Consider the following 12102-nt stretch of genomic DNA (forward strand, 5'->3'; position numbering starts at 1 on the left):
GAAGCATGTAATAGAAACCAAAAGAGAAACTTGAAACTCAATTATAGAGAAATATATGAAAATCTTATTAAATTGTATTTAAAAATAAAGAAGTTTAAGCATAGACATATCTAAAACATAAGAGTAATAACTTCCTGAGACTTAAATCATGAGTCTAATGAATTTTTAAAATCACCTTTCCAATATATGAAATTAAAATAAACCGAAAGGGAGAAAAAAATCATCCTATTCATCTCATGATCTTTCATATTTATTTTTCTAAATATTAATGATACATTATATTAAATTTGGCTTTTGAATATTTTAGAGATTTCTCACAATAATACATTCAGAATTTTCTTTAGTGCATCCTTCATGTCTTTGTTCTGGAAATTATAGATAAGGGGATTAAAGAATGGAGTTGCCAAAGCATAGAACAAGGTCACAAATTTCTGCATACCAGAATAGTTCCCAGAACCTGGGCTAACGTACATCACCATGACTGAACCATAGAACAGAGACACCACAGCAAGGTGGGAGGCACACGTAGAGAAAGCCTTATGCCTTCCTGAGCCTGAGGGCACCTGTAGCACCACACTTAGGACACAGAAATAAGTGCCAAGAATGTACAGAAAAGTGAGAAAGATGATGAGAGAGCTAATGATACCGCAGGCCAGAGTAATTCCAGATACTGGAGCACAGGACAATGCCAGTATAGGTGCCAAGTCACAAAGAAAATGGTCAATGGTGTTTGGACCACAGAAGGGCGCCTGAGATATTAGAGTCAAAGGCATCAATAACCAGAGAAAGCCACCTGCCCAGCAGAAGATCACCAACTGAGCACATAGGCGATGGGTCATTATGGTGGGATAGTGCAAAGGTCTACAAATGGCAAGAAATCTATGAAAAGACATCACTGACAGAAATAAGCCTTCAGCAGCACACATGGAGAAGAAGAAGTAAAACTGGAGCTGGCAGCCTGTGTAAGAGATGCTCTTGGTCTGAGAGATGATGTTGGCCAACATTTTGGGCACATCAGAGCTGACATAGCAGATCTCTAGGAAGGAGAAGTTGGCCAGGAGGATGAACATGGGTGTGTGGAGTTTCCTGCTTGACCATACCGCACAGATGATGGATGTGTTCCCCGGGAGGGTCAGAAGGTAAATGAAGGATAAGAACACGAAGAGGAGGATCTGGCTGTCTCTGCGACAGGGAAAGCCCAGGAGGATGAACTCACTCACGAACCCAGAGATATTAGTGGTCTCCAAAGTCCTCATTAGTCTGACCTGTGGAAGTGACAGGGACAGTAAAAGACACAAAAATATTTACATTAGTTTTCTTCTTCCTGGTGAAGAGATATATCTTTATTTTCCTCAATTTGAGTTACAATATTACTATCTTCCCTTCAGAAGGTGAGTTGTGCTTTCTTCTTTGTCTCCTGCATTTATTTAATAAACACTTTTTGCACATATTACTGCCAGGCACTAGGAAATAGGGGGTAGGAGGAGCAATGAATAAAAAAGCAGAGACCCTACTCTTTGGAGCTTATGTCAAAGATCAACAGTGCGGTGATGGCCAGAGGGGAGGAGGAAAGGGGCCGGGTGAAGGTGGGTAAAGGGGGGTAATGGGAGACATATATAACAATATAAACAATAAAGTTTTTAAAAGATGGTATCTAAAAAGGGGGAGGTGACTTAGGGATTCTGTCCTGTTTGAGCTCTCTGGTAATGACACCGACCCCGTGCCCCATTCCCACACAGGCACAATAGTGAAGCTTATTGGGCAGTTTGCAATAGCACAGTGTCTTCTTCAGGGGGCATGATGAATAAAAGTGGACAGTTGCTTTGCTTGGCCTCACTTGAGGTCAGCACTTGAGATGTTTCAAAGCCCCCCCCTCACCCGAAAAAAATGTGGGACCCACATGACAGAGGGCTCACTGCCAGTCTGACTAGTTCAGACTTAATTTTCTAGTCAACGAAAAACTGCAGCTGGTCTAGTATAAGAGTAAAACGATCTAGATTTATGGAAGCTGCATTTGAAAGACAATTTGCCAGACAATTACAGGACAATGAAACTAACAGGAAACTATTAGAAAGATATTTCAATGGTCCAAGTAAAAACTGTTTATTGAATGCTGACCTAGGGTAATGTGTAAGCAAAATATACCAGGGATGGATTCAAAAAATGTATAGAAACCTAATCTCTTGGTCTTTAAAATCAGCAGAGGCAGTTAAGTGCTGCTCAAGGAGCAGAGGAGAAAGACACAAAATAAAGAGGCCTCACTTTCCATTTGCCACATTAATACTCTTGAGCTCCCTTCTGATTGTCCTCTCACCTGGGATGACTCACAGGAGAGAGCCACTCACTCCAGCACAATAGTCCCACTCAAAGCCTTTCTGTTTCCACAGGTCAACTCCTGTTGTTGCTTTGGGTATCTCTCAGATCCCACTGGATTCCCCACTGGGTTCCCCAGTCCCCAGGAGTATTATAATACTCAGAGCTATAATCTGAGTATTATAGCTCATTAAATAAATTAGCTTCTCCTTACAATGTTTTTCTCTCCTATAAGTCACATACAATGGGTGTTGATTTGCTATGTTGTCATCTGTGTGAAAGAGAGCAGTAAACAAGAGAGTCATCTAAATTATTGCCAAAGTCTTAAAGAAAAATTTCCCATTTTCTTGTCAGCTAAGAATGCAATTCCTTTGCAGATGACCTGCAATAACAAAATGATGCTTTGACAAAAAAATATTTCCTTAATCACATGTCTAATAAGGTTTATATAATTGGAATAGTGTTTGCAAAGGAAAATAATCATGAAAATTTATGCTCCTTTTTCATATCTACATAAGTAAAAGCCTAAGCAACCATTACGACTGGACAACCAAGCGACCGGACAATAGCTATGATGTGCACTGACCACCAGGGGGCAGGCACTCAATGCAGAAGCTGCCCCCTGGTAGTCAGTGCGCTCCCACAGCCAACCTCCCAAGGCCGGCCAACTTCCCACAGTCCGTTCCCCCAGCCGGCCAACCCAATCAGCCCTGTTGGGACTGGGCAAGACAGCCCCGATCACCAGCCAGGCCGAGGGACCCCACCCATGCACAAATTCATGCACCGGGCCTCCAGTAGATATATAAAACAGAATGGACATTCAGATATAGGAAAGAAGTTACTGTTCCATCTTGCCCATACCCACTTATCCTAAGGCAGCCCATGAGTCTGAGATGTCAGCTACTTTGTAAAACACCTATGGGTTCCTTTCTTCACACGGATCCCTTTCAGATTTTACTCAGAGAATAGAATGTGCCACAAATCTGTCCATTCCCCATTACTTGTCCCTTCCAGACTCTGAAGCCTGTCTCTGGAGACCTTGACCCCAGGAGCATGAAGGCAATTAACATGCATCATACAGACTCGAGTATGTTTCATCCCTAGTGATTGTCATTTTGGAGATTAAAACTACATGAATGTGCACACACTCATATGTGCACACACTCATATGTACCCTCACACACAAACACATGCACATACACACATATTCCAGACTAACACAGCATCGTTCCCTCCAGAGTTGCCTCTCCTAACCTTAATAAATTACTTCTAAGCTAACAAAAGTTTTTTTTTTTAATTAAATCTTTATTGTTCAGATTATTACATTTGTTCCTTTTTTTCCCCCCCCCATAACTCCCCTCCTCCCAGTTCCCGCCCCACCCTCCGCCCTCACTCCCCACCCACTGTCCTCATCCATAGGTGCACAATTTTTGTCCAGTCTCTTCCCACATCTCCCACACCCCTTTCCCCCCCAAGAATAGTCAGTCCATTCCCTTTCTATGTCCCTGATTCTATTATAATCAACAGTTCATTCTGTTCATCAGATTATTTATTCACTTGATTCTTAGATTCACTTGTTGATAGATGTGTATTTGTTGTTCATAATTTGTATCTTTACCTTTTTCTTCCTCTTCCTCTTCTTAAAGGATACCTTTCAGCATTTCATATAATCCTGGTTTGGTGGTGATGAACTCCTTTAGCTTTTCCTTATCTGTGAAGCTCTTTATCTGACCTTCAATTCTGAATGATAGCTTTGCTGGATAAAGTAATCTTGGTTGTAGGTTCTTGGTATTCATCACTTTGAATATTTCTTGCCACTCCCTTCTGGCCTGCAAAGTTTCTGTTGAGAAATCAGCTGACAGTCGTATGGGTATTCCCTTGTAGGTAACTGAGTTTCTTTCTCTTGCTGTTTTTAAGATTCTCTCTTTATCTTTTGCTCTTGGCATTTTAATTATGATGTGTCTTGGTGTGGTCCTCTTTGGATTCCTTTTGTTTGGGGTTCTCCGCGCTTCTTGGACCTGTAAGTCCATTTCTTTCACCAGGTGGGGGAAGTTTTCTGTCATTATTTCTTCAAATAGGTTTTCAATATCTTGCTCTCTCTCATCTTCTGGCACCCCTATAATTCTGATGTTGGTACGCTTGAAGCTGTCCCAGAGGCTCCTTACACTATCCTCGCATTTTTGGATTCTTTTTTCATTTTGCTTTTCCAGTTGGATGTTTTTTGCTTCCTCGCATTTCAAATCATTGACTTGATTCTTGCGCTCCTCTGGTCTGCTGTCAGGCGTCTGTATAATATTCGTTATTTCAGTCTGTGTGTGCTTAATTTCTAGTTGGTTCCCCAATATAAGATCGAGGGTCTTATTAGTTTTCGTGTAGATCTCATTAAGTTTATCGGCAGCTTCTAAACAGTTCTTGAGAGACCTTAAAAGTGTGGTTCTGAACTCTATTTCTTCCATTGACAATTTTGTCCTGTTTCTTTGTCTCCGCATTTTGTTATGCTTCCTTGGTGCACCCCCTAGTGGTCTTTGTTCGCAGTCTTATAGATAAATCTTGATTGTTGTAGCTAATTCCAGGGAGGGTTTGACCTCCAGGCCAAGTGGCTATGAGAATCAGCTGTGTCAGCAGTGAGAGAACTTCTGTCCTCTAGGGAGGTGCTAATCTAGCCTTTGCCTGAGGCTATCCGGCAAATGCCTCTGTGCAGGGCTTGGGCGGGGCGGGTCGCACAGGATCAACAGGGTGGGCCGGAGAGAGCAGTTATGGCGGCTCTCAGTCCTGTCCCCAGGGGCTCTGCCTCTCTGAGTCCCAGCACCCGCTGCAAAGCTGGGAGAGAAAGCTGCACTCGCTCTGACCGAAGCCAGACAGTCCCGCTTCTCCCGTTTGAGTCTGGTCCCTAAAGACTCGCCCAGATCTGGTGCTCAGAGTCTGCGACTCCCTCCCGATTGAAAACAACAACCACGCCCTCCGCCACCAGCCCGCTCCGCGCACTCCGCACCTCAGAATTTGACTTCAGCACTGCGCCTCCTCTGAGTGTCCGCATGCGTTTCTCTTTCCTCCTAGTTGTAGGACTTCCACTCAGCCAGCGTTCCTGTGGTTCTGGGTGATGTCCCTTCCGTTTTTTGGTTTCACTTTTGAAGTAGTTGTTCAAAGCAGCAAACTCCGGCGTTAACCTATGCCGCCATCTTGGTTCTCCTAACAAAAGTTTTTTGACCTGAGATGCAGCATTATCTTCAAACTTTGTTAGATCTATAGTCTCCCATTCCTGTTGTCCAAACCGTAATTTAAAGAGCTCATCCACTATATCCAGAATGAGCCTATTCTCAGATATCCACAGAACTACCTATCTCCATTAATTTCAAACTCCTTATCTCCACATACAGATCAAACAAGACAGATGCTGGTCAACCAGGAAGTTATGACATTGTGAAAGAGAACAGTCCATTTCCTTTTCAAAAACTACTTTTGTATTTTTCTAAGCCTTCTTGCAGGTAGGTGTGCTCATGTAACTGAGCTCTAGTCAGTAGAATAAAATCAAAACTGATATGCAATACTCCAGGCCGAACCCATGCATGGTCCTTGATGACAGTTGATGTAATTGAGCATATTGACCTAGGAAGCTGAGTTTGAAGGTGATGGACTCAAAGATGGAAAAAGCCTGGGTTCCAGAATCCTCACTTGAAGAATAATCACCTGTCAATCAGGAACATCCATTTGGATTTTAAGTGAATAGTAAATAAATGCCTTTCATATTTGATCCACTAAAAAAGAATATTGTTTGGAGAGCAATAATGTGAATAAAATATTTACATTTTGATAAATGTATACAGAAAACAATCTGTGGGTGTCTATATCAAAAAGTATACTTGTAGGCTTATTTCCTTCAAATCTAAAACAGCAGGGGGAAAATTAAGGAAACAATGTTTATGAAGGACAAATTCTGATAAGGAAAATTTTGAGTCATAGAGTACATTTTAAATTTTGGTAAATGAGGCCACATTTCCTTCCAAAGAGGTTTCAGAGCTATCCTCATTACAGTTACTTTTCTCTCTGTCCTTAGCATCAGGGCCTAGCTTTTCATACTGTAATGCTGGCCTGGCTCTTCAAACTGGGGCTCATAGTGAATATAGAAACACTATCAGATGCCTCCATTATGATGATATATGTCGGTATCAATTGAGATAACATGCAGTATATTCTTCAGTTTAAAACTCTTTCATCCAAGGTGAACCAATGTCTACACTTTTAATTGAATACCTTCCCAACTTAAGGCCAAGAGACATATGAAAACTTGCTCAAAGTCACTAATTATCCAAGAGATGCAAATTAAAATGACAATGCAGTACCATCTCATACATGTCAGAATGGCTATCTTCAACAAATCAACAAATGACAAGTGCTGGCGAAGATGCGGAAAAAAAGGAACCCTTGTGCACTGCTGGTGAGAACGCAGACTGGTGCAGCCACTGTGGAGAACAGTATGGAGTTTCCTCAAAAAGCTAAAAATGGAACTCCCATTTAACCCAGTGATCCCACTTCTAGGAATATATCCCAAGAAACTCGAAACATCAATCAGAAAGGATATATGCACCCCTATGTTCATAGCGGCAAAATTCACCATAGTTAAGATTTGGAAACAGCCTAAGTGCCCATCAGCAGAAGACTGGATTAAAAAACTGTGGTACATCTACACAATGGAATACTATGCTGTGGTAAAAAAAGAAGGAATTCTTACCATTTGCAACAGCATGATGGAACTGGAGAGCATTATGCTAAGCAAAATAAGCCAGTCAGAGAAAGATAAATATCACATGAGCTCACTCATTTATGGAATATAATGGACAACATAAACTTATGAACAAAAACAGATTCTGAGACAGAGAAGCATCGATCAGACTGACAAACCTCAGAGGGAAGGTAGGGGAGGGTGGGGATAAGGGGGAGAGATCAACCAAAGGACTTGTATCCATACATATAAGCATAACCAATGGACACAGACAACAAGCGGGTGAGGGCATGAGTGGGGATGTGGGGGGGACAATGCAGGGGATAAGGACACATATGTAATACCTTAATCAATAAAGAAATCTAAAAAAATTTATGACCCCCCCCCAAATGTATTGCTCAAACAGAGAAAATTTTGGTAGTGTAATGAAGTCCTATTAAAAATTATTCAGGGGTGACATTGGTTATTGAAATTATATAGTTTTCAGGGGTACAACTTTAAAATACATTATCTGTATATTGTATTGTGTATTCACTATGCAGATTCAAGTCTTCTTCCATCACCGTTTATATACCCTTTACTCTCTCTACCTTCCCCAAACCCTCTTCTGATCCTCCCCCCACCCCCCTTTCTCTCTTACTCCAATAAATGTAATAAATATTGTTCAGGAAAAATAAAAAATAAAAATAAATAAATAAAAATCTCCTCTTCAGTCATTCTTCAGCTGGTATTTCAGGGTGAATATTCCCCAATTTAGTTCAGTTTCCGTTAGATTCTGGGAGGAGGTGGGAAAAAGATCCACTTACTCTGCACCATCTTCCAATCCTCCCCAATTTCAGTCAGGGCTCCCTTGGTAAAGGAGAATCACTTCTGTATTCCAAGGAGAAAGGAAATTAGCAGCTTACATGATGATTGGGAGGGTTGGGGAAGCAATATGGAAACTGCTGCTAGCTTGTGAAATCAGACCTTTAATTGGCACACTCTAACCCAAAGCCATATAGGAAAGTGGTGCTGGGAAACGAAGCCTCAGACCTCTGTACAGTGCAGAGGATGATGGAGAAAGAGGAGGATGATACAAAATTGACAATCTGGTACAAACAAATTAAGCCAAATACCCATATCAAGGGTGAAAGGCACAAGGATGCCATCAGAGCCCATGGTTCTCCCTGTGTTAGTAAAGAACCTCGTGGACGCCATGAGCAGAGTTCCTAGGGCAAATAAGGTCTAGGCAAATGTGGTGGTTTAATAATTTAGCCAGCTTCCATTTCCTTCTCAAATTGCCAAACTGCCTGGAAGTCTCAGATATGGATCTGACATGCACACATCATTCCGAAATTCTGGTGCCACGGGCTATCTTTCCCTCAGCCTGCTCATGCCCTCAAGCATCACTTGGCTCCTCAAAGCTCAGACCCCAAAGAGCAAGATCCAGAAAGAGAAAGGAGAGAGACAAAATAGCAGCTGTATAGACGGACATGTCCTGAGCCTTGTCCAGGAGCAGGTAGAGTGAGCAGCTGAAACGAGTAACATCCAGCCCGAATTGGTGAAGGAGACTCGGCTGGGAGACGGTTTGTAGCCGGGAAGGGCAGAGGACCCCTGGAGAAAGGTAAAATCAAGGCTCTGGGAAGGATAATCTGCCAGACCTCTGAGACCTGAGGGTCAGAGGGAATCCGCACGGCACCGAGCCATGTCCCCTGGGACAGGCACAGTGTCTGACTGTGGAAAGAAGGTCCTCAGAACTGCTGGACGGCAGGGGACTCTAGATCTGGGTCCACAGTCAGGAAAGGCTGAAGAGTGCTGGCAGGAGAGGGGTGCGCAGAGGTGCAGCTTCTGCCATCTCTGTGGCCTGTGCCTTTCTTCATTGAGCCTAGTGCATAGGACCTTTCGGATACAGACACTTACCCGTGGCTGGAGTGGGGAGAAGGTGAGGACTTGTGGAATCTGGGGAGAAAGGGGGTTCCAGGAGAAATGGCAGCGAGTTTGGTTCTGAGTCATGCCTGAGCCCGGGATCTGGGCAGCCATTTTGTCCTGAAGAGATAGTCCCTCCCCTCCAGTGTCCAGGCAATCAATACGGCCACACTCAGACTCCACCCTGAAGGGTACAAAGGATTTTTTAAAAAAATCTAAATAGTCCCTGAGAGTCTAAAGGGACTGGCCTAAAGAGAGACCTTCAGTCCCAGCAACGGGAACCTGAGAAACATTACAGTACAGAAGACTGGGATCTTAAGCCAGCCAAAGGAACAACACTTCACTTTTTCATTTTTATTTTGTTTATTATTATTTTGTTACCTCTTTTTTTTTCTTGTTTCTTTGTTTTCCTCTTTTTGTTTGTTGCTTTATTTTCTATTTCTTTTCACATTATTCTTCCATCACTCTATTTTATTTTATTTTTATTTGCTATTTTTATACCATTTTTGAAATCAATTTTTTGGTAAATTTATTATTATTATTATTTTCTTCTCTTTCTCTTTCCTCTTATCCACCCATTCCCTTCTACTTTCTCTATACTGAACTGAGATCCTCCCCATATTCACCCAATTCTCAATCTTATTTTCTGTATACCAGCTCAGCCTCTACAGATTCTGCCCCCACCCTCTTTGCTGGGGGTTTGGTGTTTGTATTTTTTTTGTTGGTTTTCAATTTTCTATTGGTTCTGTGGTGTTTTACCCCCCTGCCCCCATATATATATTCTCCTTTTTCTTTTCTCTCTTATCTTTTTCTCTCTCTTCGATAACATTTATGCTGTCTTTTCTCTCCTCTAATTCTCTTTTCTCAGATGATCACTTATAGTGGGGTTATTGTTGTCGTGAGTACATTCGTGCTTTGTTCCCTTTGTGCTATGTCTTGTCGAGGTGAATTTTATCCTGTCTGGCCAAAGAGAGAATCTTACAGGCTGCAAGAGAGAGACAGAAAGTTACATACAAGGGATCTCCCATTAGATTATCAAATGATTTCTCAACAGAAACACATCAGGCCAGAAAACAATGGAAGGAAATTTACAAAGTGATGCAAAGCAAGGGACTGAATCCAAGAATACTCTATCCAGCAAGGCTAGCATTCAAAATTGAAGGGGAAATAAGAAGCTTCACAGACAGAAAGAGAAAGGAGTTTCCTCCCTTGCCTATGTCCTCCCTGGGGCACCCATTTACAGGGCCCAGAGCCTCCCTAATAATTGACGCGAATATCCAAGGCCATCTGCTTTCAGTGACATGAGAGGGGTATGGCCTGAACCTATGGCCCCATAGGACAGCCACATTATTGTGCAAAAAAAAATGACAATTCAGCATTTAAGTCATAAGCATACCCTATAGCGGGGGTCATTTTGTTACACTCCCAGATGTCTAACAGGGGAGTTGGTGGTATAATAAGTGAAGGAGAAAAAGAGGGTTTAGAGCAGGAAGGTGAATTCAGTTGAACAGAGTTTAAGCTGTCTGCAGGATAGCCAGGGAGACGCAGCCAACAGGGCCCTGGAGCCAGGATTCTGTTTGTTCTTCTTGTTGAGAGTTCACAAAATCAGCAGCTGCAAGCTCCCTGGCCCTTCCCAGATTCCCTCTTGTTTCTCCAGGTTTTTCATGCACTAAGGGTCATACTGCTACAGTCATCTCTCCAAGAGCCTGCAGATCTGTCTCCCTCATTTCCTCTGCCACATCAGTCATAACTGTTTACCAATAGTCTGCCTGCTCTAGGCCGAGGTACTGTGTGTGGTGCCTTGGTCATAACAGAGCAGTCACTTGATAAATTCTTGTTGAATTGAATTGATAGAAAAGGCTAAAGTTGTTTAGGTTTTTATACTTTAACCTGTTTCCAAATCAGATTTGAGGGGCAGCTGGTCAGGGCCAGGCTGAGCCAAAAGCAAGAAGAGACTATTTATGCCTCTTTGTGCTGCCACATCCAAATCCACCAGCTCACGAACCCTAATTCATCAGCTCACTGCTGTGATGTGGAGAGAATGATCCAGACTAGAGGAGGACATTCTGGTCAATTCTAGAGGCGTGGAGTTCTGGCTTAGAAGGAAGCAACTCACTCCTCTCCTCCCCAGCCTTACACACTGACTTGGTGTGCTTGTCTAAGACAAAGCGTGATTAGTAATCTTCGCCCCCTGCTTCCCTTCTAATATGGCTAGAGGGTGCAAAAGCATTGGCCACCTGGTACCTGCCCCTTCTGGAGGTCTGAAAATCACAGGATGGAGCTGAGCAGGATAGACCCTGAGGGTTGTACCTTTACTTTGTCATGTAGAGAATCCAACCTCAGTCCCGCACCAGTTATAGTGCTGTGTCTTGGTGGTAGAATCAGAACTCCAGGCAAAGCTAATATTCTAATGCTTTATTGAAGGGCAAGGCAGCAAAAGTGAAGAATAGAGAGTGCGGGAGGGAGAGCAAGCAAATTCAAAGGGGCCAGTCACAGGCCTGTCCACAGCCTCACAAGAAACACTGCCAGGTGAGAAGGAATGGGGCCCAGGGCAAAAAGTGGAAGTGTTGACTTTACTAGTACAGGGGAGCACTGACAGTTTATTCACTATAACAGAAGGACAAACAGAGCTGGGACCCTATGTAGGGGTCCATAATATTTTTTAGATTGCTTCTATAGTTTCTGTACAATCGGAAGCAAGATCATCAGCGAACCATGAGAAAGTGGGAGAGGTTGCAAGTTTGAGGGAAAAGGAAACATTATGAAATAATGGTCTATAAAAATACAAGAAAGTGAATCAACTAGGGAAGTGAAGTGGTTTGAAAGAGGACAGCACTGAAGAGACTCCTAAGGTTACTGTCCATGAGTTTAAAGGAAGTTCCTTTACCGTTATTGTCAAGAGAATATCACTCACTTGTTTTACCATTGCCCGGGAAGCCACCGCTTGCCAATACTGTCATGAGAGTGCACCAAGAACGCGGAAGGCTGATGGACCTTGGGCATTAGCAGGGCTGACGCCAAGCACCAAGTGTTCAGATAGTAGTGGCTCAAGGCAGTTCCCTAACCTGATAATCCTTTTACTGTTTACCAAACTTTACCTTTGGTCTGCCTGTATGCATTGCTAAAGGGCAGATGGTATTCAAGTAAATAAAAAGCGGACTGGC

The 12102-nt window shown here is 42.8% G+C and overlaps 1 protein-coding gene across 1 annotated transcript; it reads right to left on the minus strand.

Annotated features, from left to right (window-relative positions):
• Positions 1-314: 314 nt before the first annotated feature.
• On the minus strand, positions 315-1256 carry LOC132227159 (olfactory receptor 11G2-like). Its single transcript, XM_059681988.1, has one exon. It carries the CDS (start codon positions 1254-1256, stop codon positions 315-317), a length of 942 nt encoding a protein of 313 aa, XP_059537971.1.
• Between the last annotated feature and the right edge of the window lie 10846 nt (positions 1257-12102).

The sequence above is a fragment of the Myotis daubentonii genome, chromosome 1, assembly GCF_963259705.1.
Source record: "Myotis daubentonii chromosome 1, mMyoDau2.1, whole genome shotgun sequence".
Classification (NCBI taxonomy): domain Eukaryota; kingdom Metazoa; phylum Chordata; class Mammalia; order Chiroptera; family Vespertilionidae; genus Myotis; species Myotis daubentonii.

Bases quoted from the DNA above. Each gene is read 5' to 3' on its own strand.
- LOC132227159 (XM_059681988.1), bottom strand. From the start codon at position 1,256: ATGAGGACTTTGGAGACCACTAATATCTCTGGGTTCGTGAGTGAGTTC.